General features: G+C 40.1%; 1 protein-coding gene across 1 annotated transcript; it reads left to right on the top strand.

Moving 5' to 3' along the window:
- Positions 1–3506: 3506 nt before the first annotated feature.
- On the top strand, positions 3507–16354 carry LOC134094411 (transcription intermediary factor 1-alpha-like). Its single transcript, XM_062547920.1, has 18 exons — positions 3507–3753; positions 4585–4703; positions 4972–5116; positions 5274–5406; positions 6982–7098; positions 7221–7335; positions 7487–7633; positions 7755–7869; positions 8790–9172; positions 10420–10560; positions 11945–12020; positions 12117–12174; positions 12378–12486; positions 12671–13281; positions 14027–14153; positions 14305–14379; positions 14527–14688; positions 14893–16354. The coding sequence occupies exons 1-18, from the start codon at positions 3507–3509 to the stop codon at positions 14983–14985; spliced, it is 2973 nt and encodes a 990-aa protein (XP_062403904.1). The 3' UTR covers positions 14986–16354.
- The last annotated feature ends 1157 nt before the right edge of the window (positions 16355–17511 follow it).

Here is a 17511-nt window from a genome sequence, read left to right as displayed (position 1 = left end):
CCATGACCATCTCACATGTTTTCCTTCTCTTTCTCCTCATATCAACTGTCAGCAACGTGCCAATACCAGTGGGCCAGGATTGAAAACAAGTCTACGATGAACTTTATAAGCTCTGTGCCAAAGCCAATAAACATAACAAACTTTGTAATTGTTTCTGTTTCTGTTACTGTAAACACTAATTTATTCACAGGGTGGGTATAGTCAATGTCAATGTCAATGTCAATGTCAATTTATTTATATAGCACATTTAAAAAACAACCACAGTTGACCAAAGTGCTGTAAAATAAAATAAAATAAAAATAACATAAAAATAAAGTAAAATAATTATAAAATAACTTCAAAGAAACATAGTAAAGATTAGTAAGTAAAACAATAATAATAATAATAATAATGAAACCAAAATAGCAATGCAAAATGGTGGTAGAGTAGATACATTGAGAATAATATGTAAGTAAATATTAATAGTAAAATAAAGTATAGAAAAAAAAAACCCCCATAAAAACAAAGCAATAAAGATAGATAAACAGGGTAAAGAAGTTAAGCATCTAAAATCTAGGGTGAGGTGGTGAGGGGGGGGGGGGGGGGGGTCTTAAACTGAGTTAAAAGCTAAGGAGTAGAGATGGGCTTTGAGATGGGATTTGAAAGTGTTTAGAGAAGGTGCTAGTCTAATGTGGTGGGGGAGATTGTTCCAGAGTTTGGGGGCAATAGCAGCAAAGGCACGGTCTCCTCTACATTTGAATTTAGTTTTGGGAACAGTCAGCAAAAATAGATCAGAAGATCTAAGACTTCTGGTAGGGGAGTATTTATGTAGTAGTTCAGAGAGATAGTTGGGGGCTTTGCCATTCAAACATTTGAAAGTAGTTAGCAAAATTTTAAAAAGAATCCTATGGTGAACAGGGAGCCAGTGAAGGGAGGCTAAGATGGGAGTGATGTGCTCTCGTTTACGTGTACCAGTTAAAAGGCGAGCTGCTGCATTCTGAACCAGTTGTAGGTGGGATAGTGAGGCCTGGTTGATACCAACATATAGGGAGTTACAGTAATCCAGTCTAGTTGTTATGAAGGCATGGATTACTTTTTCAAAGTCTAAGAAAGACAGGAAAGGCTTGATTTTGGATAAGTTTCTTAATTGGAAGAAACTAATTTTGGTTACTGATTTGACCTGTTTGTCAAATGTAAGATCTCCGTCCAAGATCACACCCAGGCTCTTTACAGAAGACTTTACATAGGGTCTCAGGACGTCTATGTCCATATTTTGGTTGGAGTTTCCATTGGGTCCTAGTAGGAGCAGGCTAACCTTTTCACAATTGATTGTCAACTTATGAAATTTACAGTGGTGTTAAAGATTGTTAACCACTTAAATATGTAAGGACTCATAGGCTATAACATGAAGACTTAGTACATAATTGCTAATTAATAAGACAATATCTGATTGGGGGATGATATGGGCATATGAACATGTCTGTTTTCTTTTGTTGTGTTCAATTGACTTACTGTAAAAGTATTTTGAAAAAGCTAATGTGTGTAATTTATAATGGTAAAGAATAATACAACATTTATATTAACTATAATTGTCATGGATTTTTTTCAATGATTTATATTTAATTATTTACCGCAACTTGAAATTTGCGGTAAGTCTATCATTAACTGTAAAATAAAACTAAAGTAAAGCCATCAAACTGTACAATAAAATTGTGGTAAGGGCATCATACCGTACACTAACATTGCGGTAAGGGCATCATATTGTGCACCAAAATTGCGGTAAGGGTATCAATTACTGGAAAACACATCTACAGTAGGCTACGAATACTTACAGTAAGTCACTGGCATCAGTGTTGCCAGTGAGTTACTGTAAAAATACAATAAAAAGTCTAACAGTAATTGTGTTGTCATTTCTCAGTCTTGCAAGTAATAGAACATTCAGGAACACTTGACTAACCCTCTTTAGAATAAGGCATAAGTAATAAGCCCCGAGAGGCCGTTTCCACTGATTTTAGAACAGCTAAGGGGCGTTGTTAGGCACAACGCGATACTGTAGCTTGTTGTGTAACTTTCTCCTTCTCATGTTGCACAGCTTACAGTATGCCCCCTAACAGCTTTCAGGACTGGCAGTTCAGTTTGGCAAGGGAAAGCTGCCCATGTTTACAAATGGACTTGAAGCTTTCTGAAGAGAATGATGAAAAACGTGCAAGGCCATTTGGTTTCCATCAATAACTATGTTCATATAGCCTACCTGCATTTTGCATTAAACAGTTTGATGCTTATTTATGGACACCCTGTCTTTGTTTAGAGCAAGGGCATTTCTCATTTCACAGAAGCTTTCATTCAAAGTGAATTACAACAATGTGGAATAACATCAAGATACAGTGCATAGACATTAGGTAGGCTAGGCCTACTACAATACTAAATGGCCTATATCAGAGCCAGACAGTAAAAAAGTAAACTTAGTTGAGAATTGATATTTGTGACAACGTGTGACTTTCACGCTACTTCATTTGAAAGACAATTATTTCTGACTCCACTAAATTTGAAATATGAGAGACATACAGGCTACATGTTCCAAGTTACTTTACATCTCTGACTAGGCCTACTAGATTGACCCTCCATATTCATACCTGAACACCCTTCAACTTATTAAATTGGCATTCATTCATCTTTTAGTGCAGGAGTGGAACGACGGAGTTGCGATGGCGTAGCTTACATCTGCATTCACAATTTCCACTCGTAATAACGCTTTCATAAATAGGTGTTACAGGGGGATTGTTTGAGCGAAAGTCGCGTCGTACCATGTCGGTTTAAAAGCTACACAGCCAACTTTTGAAGAAACTTGCCACTGGACACATTGTTCTCAGGCTACAAAACAACGCTTAGCTATTATGATAGCCTACCTGAATACTCAGTGGTGTGTCTGGGTGTTCCTTCACGTGTCTTATGGATTATTCCTCTTTTATTCAAGATCATTTTTATAGGTTTCAGGCTTCACATAGCCTATTAAATTAACATTGCGCCTACAATGCCTCTAGCGCGGGCATATCAGTCTTGCCCATCCCACCTCACCAGCATCAGTCTCCTCCCATCTCCTTGACACTGCTACTACGCGTTGTTTATTTAACCAGCATCTATCCATCTATCTGGGGACCTAATTAGAAGAGGAGCATCAGTGGCTATGCATAAATTGGACACCTCTACCTGCTATTAACGAGGATTCTTTCCGTCAGTGTTCAGTCATTGAAATTGGTATAAAGCCACCAGACCGCTGAAGAGCATGAGGACATAGCCTATCAGCATTGAGAGGACAGCTGAAGAAATTACATGATGCTAATCTATACCATCTTAAAAATATCCACATGCTGCAAATCAGGAATGATCCGTGATGGTCGAAGTCATCGGCTGCAAATGCACTCCTTGGAATGGACAGTAGGCTAAATGAATCGTTCGCTCTCTTTGGATCAGCCAGTCATTGCTATCCTTTGTGAGCAATGCACGAAAGCTTCGAAAGAAAGGAAACTATGGATGTTGCCTTAATGGAGAATGAGGCGGAGGGCGTATCAGTCAGGAGGGAAACTGATAAGTCGCTATGCACCTTGAGCTACTTAGAAATCTGTGCAGAATGCAAGCAGACTTTTCACAACCGCGAAGCAATGCTATTGCCATGTCTTCATTCATTATGCAAGGCATGTGTGCCATTGCCCTGGCGGAGTTTGGTGACCTCCGATCAACGAGGAGCTTCTCCAGCCAACCAAGGGTCCAAACCACGTGAGCTTGTTTACAAATAAACCTGACACTATGTTGTGTTCATACAAGCATGGATGTTTTGCAGCACCCTGGGGTCTAAGGTTGTAGGCTACTCTGCGTCTGCCAATTATTCGTCCAACAATATCAATGTACTTTTTTAAACTTTAATTGAAGTTACAGTGCATTATGCTCATATGTCAGAAGCATCCGCTTGGTTGAGTAGCCAACCCAAAATGGACGTCAGCTCTATGTCAGAAAATTGGTTGATAGGCTTAATTTAACTTCTATGCTGAAATTCAGTAAGTTGGTTTATTAACATATTAATAATATATTTTTAGTAATATAGTAATATTATTGGTCTGGAAATACCATGTTATTAGGTTTAGGCCTTCCTCAGGTAAACCTGTATGACCTCAGGGGAATCTATAGGTGAATTTAAGATACAATGTCTTTTCTTTACACTACTTAAGTGAGGTTAACTGTTGCATATCCATTCCATTGAATAGAGACTAGACCTACTGATATGTTTATAACCACAGCACCTACAATTCTGTTCAAAACCAGTGCTTGGAGGCTGAACAACAGACCTCCCGTGGCCTTCCTGACTTGCTTTCATCATATTTTATATTTCTGTCATTTTTATCTGTCATTTTTATGATTGAATGATTTGACACTGAACTAGGCAAGTTAAGTACAATTTCAAAATGCTATCATATTAGACTTGATATTAGAGTTGATATTTACTCTGTAATATTTGTCAAGCGCAATTAAGTTTTGGTAGAGGGTTTCAAAAGTGTTCGTAGTCCATGTCCTAACCTGCCATGGGGAATCAATATTTCTGTTCATTTCTAGTGAATGTGATTCGCTGTCCAATGTGTCGACAAGAGTGCATGGATGTGGATGTGATGGAGAACTTCTTTGTGAGGGACTCAGTAGAGATGCCCAGTTCCACGGTGGATAAGCCTTCTCAGGTGCGAAATGTTCACAAGTATAACAATAACATTGTTCATGATTTATACATCAGGATCATGGATGAGATTGAGAAACTAGTTGAAATGTCAAACTGGGAAAAGGAAATAGAAAATGCACAGTTTTAGAAAATGCTGAAGTCTAACATGACGGTGAACTACATGAGAAAAAGTGCGGAATTGTGTTCAGGAGAGAGAAATAACAGTTCATCACCACTCTGCCCTCACAGCAGTTAGAACCATCTGATTAGATGATCTGTCTCCTCCATAGCTGTGTCTAAGTTGTGATGACAACACTGTGGCCTCTGGCTTCTGCGAGGAGTGTGTGGAGTTTCTGTGTGTCACATGCATTGACGCCCACCAGAGGGTGAAGTTCACCAAGGACCATCACATCCGACAGCAGGAGGAGCTATCTCGTAAGGGGTTTTACCCAGACAGCCATTGTTAATGGTGTATATAGTTCTTTGCTGTTGTTGAATTAACTCTAAAATTGAGGTCGCTGGACTACATGGTTTGAAGTTTGTATCAGCTTTCACGCAACTGCGTAGTAATCTCATCCATTTTGTTCTGCAGAAAAACTGGGGACTTCCACACCAAAGCCAGTGTTCTGTGATGTTCATAAGCAAGAGCCCCTGAAATTGTTTTGTGAGACATGTGATCGTCCCACATGCAGGGACTGTCAGCTGCTGAAGCACAAAGACCACAAGTACAAAGTTGCTCTTGTCTAGGGTTACTAATACAGTTAGTCCTGAGCCAGAGGAGTCGGTCAGTACCAGATTAAGAGGGGATTAAGTCTCATAGTGATTTTTGACAAGATATGCCATCCTAGAGAAAATGAGTGATAGCATTGCATTGTTTTTTTGTGTTATCACCCTGTTTATGTCTATTATATGCTTATGAGGGGATACATTTACAGTTGAATAGACTAAACATCTTAACAAATAATGTTTTCTGAATTATTATGTATAAATGTGTCAAAAATTATTTGAATGCGTTTCAGCATACAAGTCAGGTTCAAAATCGTTTTTAGTGACATACCGGTAGCCTATTTGAGTGAAATGTGTTTCCTGAAATTCCTTAAGATGCTGTATTTTTTAATGTCTTCATACATTTGCTGAAAAACCATGTTTCCATAACTGCTGTTTACTTTCCATACCATAACAAATCATAGCCTACCGGTATATGAACCACCTCTTCTACAAAATCCTCCAGTACATACAGGAGTACAGTATGTGTTTGTAATGTATAGTATACTGTACATGTAGTAGTGTTTGTGAGTACAATTGAAGTGGAGATTTCTGGTTCAGAGTTGTGAATACGGAGGTAATACATTTTCTTAAATGGCTATTGGCAGTATTCGATCTATTCAAAATGCCCAAATTCAAAACACCCATTGTGATAACATTTCACTCTGAAAACTTCTGTAAAAGAAGAATTTTTAACCAGACTATCCAGTGTTACGGTTTCTGTACTTAAAGTGTAGGCAAATTACTGCATATTTCATTAGATCATGGATCATTTACATGCTTACATGACATTTCAGAAAGGTTGTAATACACAAAATGAAATGACTTAATGTAGATTAGCAGCTGTGGAAGTTTTGTGGGGATATCTTTGAGTTCATTTTTTTAACCCATTTACTTGTAAGATATTACTTCATTGTCAAGCCAAGTCAAGTCAAATCACATTTATTTATATAGCACATGCAATGCAATCAATCCAAGGTGCTCCATAGCAAGTAAACCGGCTGATGAAACACAAAAAGCTACCCAGAATGCAATGCTATCACATATTTTTTAAATTTAGAGTAGTATACCTTGTCAAACATCACTGAGACTTATTCCCCTGAATGGTATAAATTGAGCAAAATGTAAGGGTCTAGCAATTGTAGCAATTGTTTGTATTAATAATATAGCCAGCCTTTTGAACGGATGTTTGGTTAAATACATGGACCTAAATAGGTCTGCTATAAAACTGACTCAGGTTAAATAGAAAATGATTTGTTGAACAGTTCAAGTTTAATTTGTATTTCTAATCTGTATCTAATCTGTTATAACTAGAGTGTGTTACAATGCCATCGGTGTGTAAGTGTGTGTGTGAATAGGTGAATGTGAGGTATGACACTGCACAGCGTTTGGGTACTCAGAGGAATTGAATGCAGTCTATTTACATTTGATTCAATATTCATACTTAATAGTCCGTCTCATGCTACTTTGCATGCTACTTTGACAACAGTTGTTGATGTACTAATTTTCTTTTACTTTTTTTTTTTTTTAATTAGTTATCAGTTTTTAGAAGACGCATATAGAAACCACAGAAGGAACATGGAGGATATGGTTTTTCAACTTCAAGAGAAAAGAAAATGCATTGAAGAAGTTTCAAACTTAATAAATAATGGGTAACCTGAAAGATGCACTTTCACATACATCATTTCGTTGGTCACAAGATATTCTTAAAGAAAAGCCATACAGAGGTGTAGTCTAGTCAAGTGAATGTCCATGCACTATTTCTGTTTCTCAGGCTTGCTCAGGCTGATGAAAACTACACAACAGTTCACAATGAGATCAAGAGTTCAATGTGCAGTTTGATTTTAGAGATTAATAAAAAGGGGAAAATGTTGTTAAACCAGTTGGAGGTATGATTGCATGTTTTAGATATTACAAGTAGTTTTTTCTTATCAGTGTGTGTTTAATATGGGTGGTCATTTTAAAGTATTTCTAATATGTATTTCCAATGTGTGTGTGTGTGTGTGTGTGTGTGTGTGTGTGTGCCTGTTTACTTTACAGAGTCTTACAAAAGATCACCGTAACAGTCTTAAGAAACAACAACAGGATGTTAGTTCTTTATCCAGGCACTTGGATCATGTGATCACCTTTACTAAATGGGCCACTGGAAGCAATGGTGGCACTGCCCTCCTCCAGTGCAAACGCCTGGTGAGTTGGGCCTCCCATACCCTACTGAGCTCCTGAAACCTGAAAGGGCTGGATGCTGGACAAAACAGCCCAAGAATGTCTGTGAACTTTCTCCGTTATTTATGATGATTGTCTGTCTTAGATTCTTTTCCAGATTAGGAACCTGCTGAGGACTAAATGCAGCACGGCATTCGTGCCACAGAACATCGTCCACTTCCAGGGCAAGTCAGGATACTGGGCCTCCAATGTTGAACTTGGTGAGTTGATGACAGGAACACATGGAAGAATGGTGTACAATTTGGTCCAAATCACACTGCGTAACAGCTCCTTAACCAAAGTGAAACTGCTTGACATTCTGTGTGACGTGTTCTAAAGGGACCAGTGCTCGAATTATGTGGGAGCCATAGGGAGCCGAGGTCCCATAGAGTGAGGACTGGCTCCCATGAAAGCAGCAAAGTCAAAAATCTGAGGGGGTCTCTCATATCGAAAGGTGTCTGCTATATGTGGTATTGTAATTTAATCTAAACAACACGCATTGTCCATCCCTGTCTCTTATCATTAAAGACGTTAAATTAAAATAGGCTATAGGCTACTATGGGACATAGACCTGAGCCTATCCTATCCTACGGTCAAGAGCACAGCATGCAGTGTTTTGACGCTATCTGTTTGACATTAGGAACTTTGTGAACATCTTCTGTCAGGTCAGAGTCAGGCTGACATTCACAGGAAAAGTAAATGTCACTGAAAGGCTGGGAAATTGCACCTTTTAACGCTGAAATGTAAAAAAAAACACACCCCAATTACTTTGTTTTGTCAAATAATAACCACTGAACGCATGGTTCACCACTGACGTGTAGCGTGTGGCAACTTTTTATGAGAGAGACCTCCTTAAAGACAAAAAGATCATTTGAGCGCTGAAAGGGACGAATGAATTTGAATTGTGCAGAACGTGTGGTACTAGTGTGGACTTGAATGACAACATACTCACACTCATAAAGCAGTCTTGGTAAGGATAAGGATGGTAAGGATACTCACAGTGGGTGATTCTATTGCACTGATGATGCAGGAATATCTACACATTACAGTGTCGCTTTCTCAAAAGTAGCTCTTCCCCCACTCATTTAAATGGGGCAGCTTTTGCCTGCAGCATGCATACATTGCTTTGTTTTTGCTGCAGGCTCTTTAGTGGTGGAAAACATCCCAGGTCTTCAGCTGAACGGCTTCCAGGGCCTCTGCCCCGTGAACCACCCCGGGCAGGGCTCTCCCGCCAGCCTCCCCCCGGGTCCCTCCCAGCAGTCGTGGCACAGCACGCTGGCTCAGCTTCAGATGCAGGTGGAGAGGCTCGCACCACAGCAGCTGCCACCACCAGCTCCCCCTCCCCACTGGTCATGGTGCCAGAGTGTGCCTCTCCCTCGGCCACCATCCATCCGCCCCCAGAGAGGCTCGGAGGTACCGCAGGGCTTCCATCCAATGGCTCATCAGGGCCGGGGGTTTATGCCCCCCCAGCACCACCAGTTTCGCCCCAGCAGTGCTATGAAAAGCCCTGGATCGCCAAATCAGGTGAGTACTGCTGTTCATCATCCAGTCACTCTTTCAGTTATGGAATCTGATGTTTTGAGCTGGGCTGATGTCAGACGAAGTACAGTGGACGGACATCCAGAGTTAAACTAAAGGATTATCAGATACTGCAACAAGTTCTGTTTAGTTGACTTATTTGCTGAGAGAAACGATTTTGTCTTGGCCCATCAACACCCCACCCCAAACTGAACCCGCTGTGATGTCTCTGATGTCAGGTCATAGAATGCTATATAACCCCTGATCTTTTCACTTCATTGTGTTGCATATGAATGTCAACAAAACAGAGTGTTGAGTCTGAGGGTCTCTGATCGGACCAGGTCTTTGAGTGACATGAGGTTCCAACAGGCTCTGGCAGTAGATGAGGTTCTCCCAAATGGGGCTGACAGCTGTCATGTCTCAGACACTCTGAGCTCTGACGTGTCAAGATCTGTTAGAATCATAAGTCAGCCCTTACAAAAACAAAGACAGATCTCTTGACTATAAATCAGGAGAGAAGCAGCTGGTTACATGTGTTGGGGAAAAAACCCTGAATGTGAGCTGATGTCTGGGGTATAATTTGTTTAGTCTAGCTATCTGCTCACTTCTTTTAGCTCTTAAAATAGTTTAATAAAAGCGATCTTGTTTAATAAGCAATGCTTATTTTCATGGGCACAAAGTAATTATTACTCGAGTGTTTAGTTTTAGGAAATGAAAAAGTTCTCAAATACATTGCATCATCTTCCCGATAATGAGAAATCAGTCACTGTTAGTGGGTTGGTTGAACTGCTGTGAGATGTGTGTTTGGTCATTTTGTAAATATACAGCCTCACAAAATCACATTATCATTCTTTTAACTAGAAGAGTGCCTCTATGGTATGAGCGAGTAGAGCACACCAACCTCTACTACAGTACGTGCTGTCTTTCACTAATGCTTTTGTTTTGTCACCAGATCTTGCGAAATGTAACCAGAGTGCATAATCTTTCCCTGAAGTAGCCTCATAGCCAAGTGCCCCACCCACCACAGCCAGACTCAACAGATGACAAGAAAAGTGAAAATAGGCTCATGCATTGTTGCCTTTCTCTGTCCTCGGAGATTGTGAAAGATCTAGTCATGCTCTATTCAATTTTCGAGAACTCCAAATCATACTTTATTTGGACAGCTCAATGTTAAATAGCTCTTGTCTCACATAATAAATTAAGTAAGATTCATTGTACTACTAAATTTGCGCACTTCATCCTGAATCCTCCAGAATTTAAGGGGAGTCGTGATGAGCCCTGGCTGTCCCCCCAGACACATGGACGGTATTCAGGCTCGGAGCACACTCCTGTACTCCCACTGTACACCCCTGGCTAGCAATGACCAACTGAGCTCTCCCTTCTCCCTACAGCAGGTGAGTGGCCAGTGCAGACTCAACACCACAGCTTATATTAACACAGACACACATATAACTACAACATGACCTGCTGAAAATGTATACTGTACGTGTAGTTAATGCTGGATGCGGCCATATAATCCCTTGCACGGCTGAATGAATGAATGAATGAAACCTTTATTGCCCCGAGGGGAATTTGTCTTGCACTCAATGGAGCCACATTGAACATTTAAGCACAGACAACAATAAATATCAATAAATAAATACTATGAAAAGAGACACAACAACATCTAACATTAAGGACGTAGAGAATACAGAACATTAACATTAAACATCAACAATCAACACAGCAATGGCAGTGATATCAGTCCCATACATTTTTTAAAGCTAAAATGCATAAAAACTTAAAAGCCAAAATGCATAAAAGCTTAAAAGCTAAAATGCATAAAAGCTTAAAAGTTAAAAATGCATAAAAACTCAAAAGCTAAAATGCATAGAAAATTCCAAACAATAAAAGGTGCACATTTAAAACATTTCTATGTGCCTGGGATTGCTCTGTTTAGTAGCTGTATGCTCCTCGGCACAAATGATGTGATGGCACGTTTGGTTTTAGTCCGGGGCATTCTGAATCTACGTCCAGAGGGCAGGGGGGAAAACTCTGAGAAAAGTGGGTGGGATGGATCATCCAGTATCCTCAGGGCCAGATTGATGGTGTACTGTTCGGTGAGGGTAGTGATGTTTTTTATTTCAGATCCAGTGATTTTCCTGCCCATCTTAGTCACCCTGTCCAGCATGTTTTTTGTTTTGGACAGAAAGAGCACCCCCCCAGCACTGGATGGCAAAAGTCACCACACTTTGAATAAAAGTTAAATAAAATAACGCCAGAGTTGTTGTGTCTGCATTAAAACTGCGCAGTTTCCTTAAAAAATGGAGCCTTTGCTGTGCTTTAGAGTATCTTGCTTGTGTGTTTGAAGTCCAAGTGAGTTTGTGATCAATAATAGTGCCTAGATACTTATACTCCTCCACTGTTTCAATGACTGTCCCATGAATAGTGACAGGTTGCAATGGAGGGGGCCTTTTCCTAAAATCAATCACCATTTCTTTTGTTTTTGAAATGTTTAAAATGAGGGAATTTTGATTGCACCAATCATGAAAATGGTCAACCTCAGACCTGTAGTCTTGATCACTGTCTGTTAAAAAGCCAACTAGAGCAGCATCATCTGCAAACTTAATTAGTGAACAGTTGGAGTGGTGGCTAACACAATCATTAGTGTGTAAACTGAAGAGAGTAATAAACACATTATAAACACAACACACACACGTCCAACCTTTGACTTATTCATTTGTTTTGTTGAGTTAGTTTGTTGATCTTGATATGCTCTTGTTTTGATGTCTTCTTCAGAGGAATGACATGGGTTTCTCCTCACCCTTACCAAGACCCACCCTTCCACAAACAACCTTCATTCCAGGAAATGGTGGTAAGATGTCATTGATGGGCATGTTGATATGTTTATTTATTTATGTGTAGGTTTTTGTGGTAGTTCTCGTGTTCAAAAAAAATTCTCCCTTTTCAGGTCCAAGCTATCAACATCATTGCAAATCTCCACATGCACATCCTGATAAAGAAACTAAGTACAATGTCTCAACTCCTTTACATTTGTTATAGTTATTTTGGCTTCTATATAAAAATGCTACGCTAAGCTCATGGCCTATTGATATCTTTCTTTCTTATTGGTTTCTTTCTAGCCTCCAGTTCTTTCTCAGTGGTGGTTTGTACATATTGCAATTCCATAACCCTCGTTCGTTTGGATACATTTTTGACATTCTACCCTCAGGGTGTCTGTGGAGGCATGCAGCTCAGCAGCAAAGCGCCGCAGACGCTCATCTCCAGGCCCCGTCATCGTCATTAAAGACGAACCTGAAGACCTGGACGACATGAGATATGTAAGACAATGAAATAGCAAAGGACGCTTGCATGCGGTTGCGGTAGCATGGACTATAACTTTGCATTTTATATTGAATTCTCAGTCAACAAAGCTGGTGTTTGATTATTATTTGATGATGTCTGTGTCATGATTTTAGTGCTAATAATGAAACAATTGTGCCCGTATGAAATGTGCCCATTAAGATGCAGTGCCGCCTGAGACCTAGTCTCCCAGACAGCACAGCGGATCAAGGCCAGACTCCACACGATGTGCTCAAAGACGGTTCTCACCACAACACGGGGGTCCAAACTGTGGTCTCACAACACAGAACGCCGGACTGGCCACTAGTTGCTCAGCACAAGACCAAAGCAGAAACCTCGCAGGTTCCGCAACAGGGTATGACTGGCCAGTCCAGTGTTTCTTTCCAGGACTCTGAAAAACAGACTTTGACCTCTCAGCAGGGCACTGAGGGTCAGTCCTCTCGAAATGCTGGTGCAGAGCAGACGCAGGCCACAGAGTCCAGCTCGGGACCGCTGCCTTCCTCTGACGCCTCCTCTAATGACTCCACGCAAAGCCCTCGACAGAGCGCTGATGAGGCCCGGTTCAAAGGTCACGACCAGAGAGCCAGCACCCCACAGCCGTCATTGCAGGCCCCTTCAGGGAAGCCTGAGGCTGTGCAGAAACCAGAAACGGAGGAGCCCAGTGAGGACTGGTGCAGCGTGTGCCAGACATGGGGAGAGCTGCTGTGTTGTGACAAGTGCTCTAAAGTGTACCACAGCTCCTGTCACATCCCACCGCTCCTCAAACCGCCTCGGTAAGAACTCCGTTGGTTTCCTCCTTTGGGACTTTGCATCACTGGGAACTGAATATCAGTATCCAGCTTGGGACACTCACGTAATCTTTGGCTTGTTGTGCCAATTGTTATCAGGGAAGCACATTTCAACTGTTCTGTAAGCTTAAAGCTACAGTAGTTTTTTGCTCTAGTTTTTAAGGTGCCTTTTGCAGGGAAATTCTTAAATTGATATGATCGGAAATTTGGCTCTTTATATAGCCTTTTTAAGTTGAGTTGTCCTATGATGTGTTACCCTTGTAATAAAGGAAAAATATTTAGGAAGTTTTTATGTCCCATTTTGTTGAGGTATATTTTGATGAAGGAAAGACAAGCCCTTGGACATATATAGCAGTTGTTTTTAGTTGGTTTGTTAAACCAAAACATCCTGCAGCACAATGTTCTTACTTTTATTCATGGCTAAGCAGGAATCACTTCATATTTTTTGTGGTCAAAACATTTCATAACAGTTCTTCCACTCAATGGCTTTTTGGTGCCAATGTAATGAAAACATGTCCCATCAGATGCATATTCAACTTCTAATTTACAATCTTTTAATGAGTAATCTTTTGTTATATAATTGCACCCACACTAAATCATTAGCCCTTGGTGTATTAACTTGCATTAAGTCTGTGGTTTCCTCTAAAAAAATCTGACCTCTTAACCTCCCAGAAAGTAATATTTGTGTTGCATTCTTCAACTCTCTTTGTGTTACATGTTCCTCATCCAGTGGTCAGTGGTTTTGCTCACTTTGTCGAGACCTCTACAAACCTGAGATGGCGTACGACAGTGAAATTCTTACGGAGACCACAATGGAGACTGAGGCCTCTGCCATGATGGAGCCCGTGGATAAAAGGGTCAGTGTTGGTCAGAATGTACACTCCATCTCCATGCTTACACTTTTAGACTGCAGAGAATTAACATTTTCATCAAGCTATGTGATACAAAGCTGTAGAGATACAGTATGTACACATCTTACGTGTCTCCTGTTCACTTTTCCCCATGCAGAAATGTCAGAGGCTTCTACTACAGATATATAGCAGTGAATTAAGTGCAGAATTCAGGAGGTCATTGCCCCTTACCGTGAGTCCTTCTTGCCTGAATGGAACATACTGTAGTTTGTATTGTGTTAAACAATACCATTGTCCTTAGAAATCAAATAGTCATCCATGGCTAATAGTATACTCTTTCCAGGAAACTGAGTTCAATCAGTATATTTTTGTATTGTAGTTTGAACACCAACAATGTGACTCAGATAAGACACCAGTGCCACTCGCCGTGGTGAAAAGCAAGCTTGAGTCACAGCAAAGTTCACTACTTCACTACTGTAAGCCAGCTGAGTTTGTCTCGGATGTGAGAATCGTCTTCAGAAACTATTTCAACTTTCATGAGGTAAGTTTGGCTTTTCTGGGAGATTATCTCACTGGCTTTTAGCAGTAATGTGTTACTGAAACAAGCACAACACAATTGTAAATCAAGTCACTAATAGACTCAATATTTGGACTGATACATGTAAATACATGTAAACACATGGAGAGTGATGTGAAATTGTTATACATGGATCGCTGTATACTGATAATCATTTCCCTTATTCAGACAGACTCAAATCTTAAGGCTGCAGTAGAAAACCTGGAGAAGTTATTTGAGGAACAGTTGAAGAGTATGTTTCTTGAAATCACATTTCTGTAAGTTTGGTATGGCGCGAGGCATTTATAGCTCAGACCACATTTTCCAATGGTGATAACTACTAAAGCATCTCAAAGAGTGCAGACAAAAGTTCTGACTCTTCAAAATACAGTGAGTACTGTGACTTGAGCTAGGTGGGCAGTTATGCCAAAGGCCTCAAATCAAACCCATGGCTCACCAGCACAGTCATGAACACAACAAGACATTTAAGAATGAATGAAGCAGGCACATCTGTCAGTAGAGGGGACATTCAGATTTATTTACAGTGTTGTGCTTGTTCTCATGCCAGAGAAACACATCACACAACTCAGAAGAACAGAGATGGTAAATACTGTAGGCTCATGACTTCAGTGGAAAGTTGGTTTGAGGACAGTGTGTGGGCTTCTGTTCTAACCTTGAGCATGCTCCAAAACGTTAGAGATTAAAAGGGTTCAACGCAAAGGGAACCAATGCCAAGTTAGCTTAACATAGAGACATAGCTGCCCTGTTATGTTTCCAAATCTGACTAGACAGACTAGAGCTGAATTCCAGTCAATAGCTGTTAGATGTCTGTATGACGAAAACACACAGACATCTTTCAATAATTTTTATCAGATGAAAGTTTATTTACAAAAGCATCCATTTTGATAATGTAGTTATAATTTGCCTTCTTGTAATGTAACTGATTGGCAGGCATATTGTACTGTGAAACAATGTATTAGAATATCTCCTTAATAAGAGTATACAAATATTTACTTTCAATATGGTTTTATAGAGCTTGAAACAACCCAGACTACAGTGTTGGCTGACAATTGAATTGACTTGACCATTAACACGCACAGAGCCTTTCTAGAATCTTCTGATATCTTGGGATTTCTCCATTACCCTCTTCTGTATACTCTTGGACATACAGCCCTTAACAAGACAAACAGTAAATTGATCATGTAATGTCTTCAGAAGTTTACATGTGGCATGGATACTGGCTTTCCAGTTGAAATACAATTTGTAATCAGTGTTTTTTTAGAATAACACACATCTGCACTTAATACATACTGTATGTGCATACCACCAGCAGGAGGTGTTCCACAGATGTAGCAAAGGCAGTAAAAGTCTTCATTTTTAGAATATGAATTGGAAAACAGCGTACTGATATTTCTGTCAAATGGTGCAATCAGGGTTCAGCATATATTAATGGATTTTGAAATCCATTGACATTTTGTTTACATATTTGGATTCATTATTATTTATCTCTTAATGAATGTGTATATAATGATTTTGCCCTTATAATTGGGCACCTCATTTTGTAGGTGACTGTCATCAGCATGAAATGTGATGGTGATTATGAAAATACATGTGAATGCATATATGGCCTATTTAAATGTATGTTTGCTTAAATATGTCAACTTGTTTATAGTAAATAAAGACAGAAGTGTTGCATACTTGTGTGTATTTAGTGATAAACAATACATTTAGTCTTATTTTTCCCATATTTTGTAACCAGCATGGTAATGCAATATCATTTAGTAGGAATGTTGCTGAAGCTTTGGGTTTTAATGAGTGGTTGCGACATGAGTCAGCTCTTGAACAGTTTAACGGGCCATAGTGATGGAGCTGGTTGGAGAGCGGGGAGGTGAGAGGCTAAGCCTTTAACTTGACTTACAGGGGTCTAGTGCTGCTCCTGGCTCTGCACTGCACTGGCAAATAGTTTCAGTCGTTAATGGCCCACCGCTGAGTGACACAAACATGGCAAGACAAGGCAAGGTTTGCTTCAAAAGGAGTAGGCTGCCCTCCAGAAGATTATCGCTGTTTAAAAAGTGACCTCAACTGCAGCAATTTCCCACATCCAAGAGACCCAGAGTTTGGACCCAGGCTGTTTCTTATTAAATCCTTCCGGAGGGGGTCAATGGAATGAAAAAGTGGCAAGGATAGATTAGAAAGAGCCACAAGCTCTGTAAGAACCCCTCAGATCTCCGTCGTGCTTTGGTCAACCAGGGCCTTGGTCTGTTTGTTATTACGGGGCATTATTTGGAGACCTTATATGGTAGTTTTTCACCTTCTAAACAACTGATAAAGAGAGGTAAGATCAGGTGCAGGTCAGTCTGGTTTCATCAGAAAAGGCCTAACAGGGAGGCTACACAGGGCGTGTAACTAAAGCATTACGTTTTACAAAACTATTTTAGAGGACTGGTCTATTTTTTAATGCACACTTTCACACCTGGTGTTGCCGGTTCCATTGATCAAAGTGGAAGCTATTGTTGCAGCAGACACAACAGGAACGCAGTGCTTTAGTTATGCGCCTGTGTAACCTCCCTGTAAGACTGGTTTGATCCCAGGCTGAGAAGATTTACCATTGTGTCAGGAATCAGACAATGGTAGCGCTAATTATCATTTCACATTTTATACTCTGATGATAAATACACACACACCCAAAGGGATCCATCCATTGCTCCATAGACAAATAATGTCAATAGCCACATGTTTACATTTTCCCTTCTATGGAAAATTAAGAAATGATTAATTTTGAAAGAATGATTAATTGTGGAACTGGGC

This window comes from Sardina pilchardus, chromosome 10 (genome assembly GCF_963854185.1).
Source record: "Sardina pilchardus chromosome 10, fSarPil1.1, whole genome shotgun sequence".
NCBI lineage: Eukaryota > Metazoa > Chordata > Actinopteri > Clupeiformes > Clupeidae > Sardina > Sardina pilchardus.
This window is presented reverse-complemented; position numbering and strand designations above follow the sequence as displayed.

Excerpts from the sequence above, each read along its gene's own strand:
- LOC134094411 (XM_062547920.1), top strand. The coding sequence starts at position 3,507 with ATGGATGTTGCCTTAATGGAGAATGAGGCGGAGGGCGTATCAGTCAGG. Across the intron at positions 4,704-4,971 it reads CGGTGGATAAGCCTTCTCAG|CTGTGTCTAAGTTGTGATGA; the intron begins GTGCGAAATGTT and ends TCTCCTCCATAG. Across the intron at positions 7,099-7,220 it reads TCAAACTTAATAAATAATGG|GCTTGCTCAGGCTGATGAAA; the intron begins GTAACCTGAAAG and ends TCTGTTTCTCAG.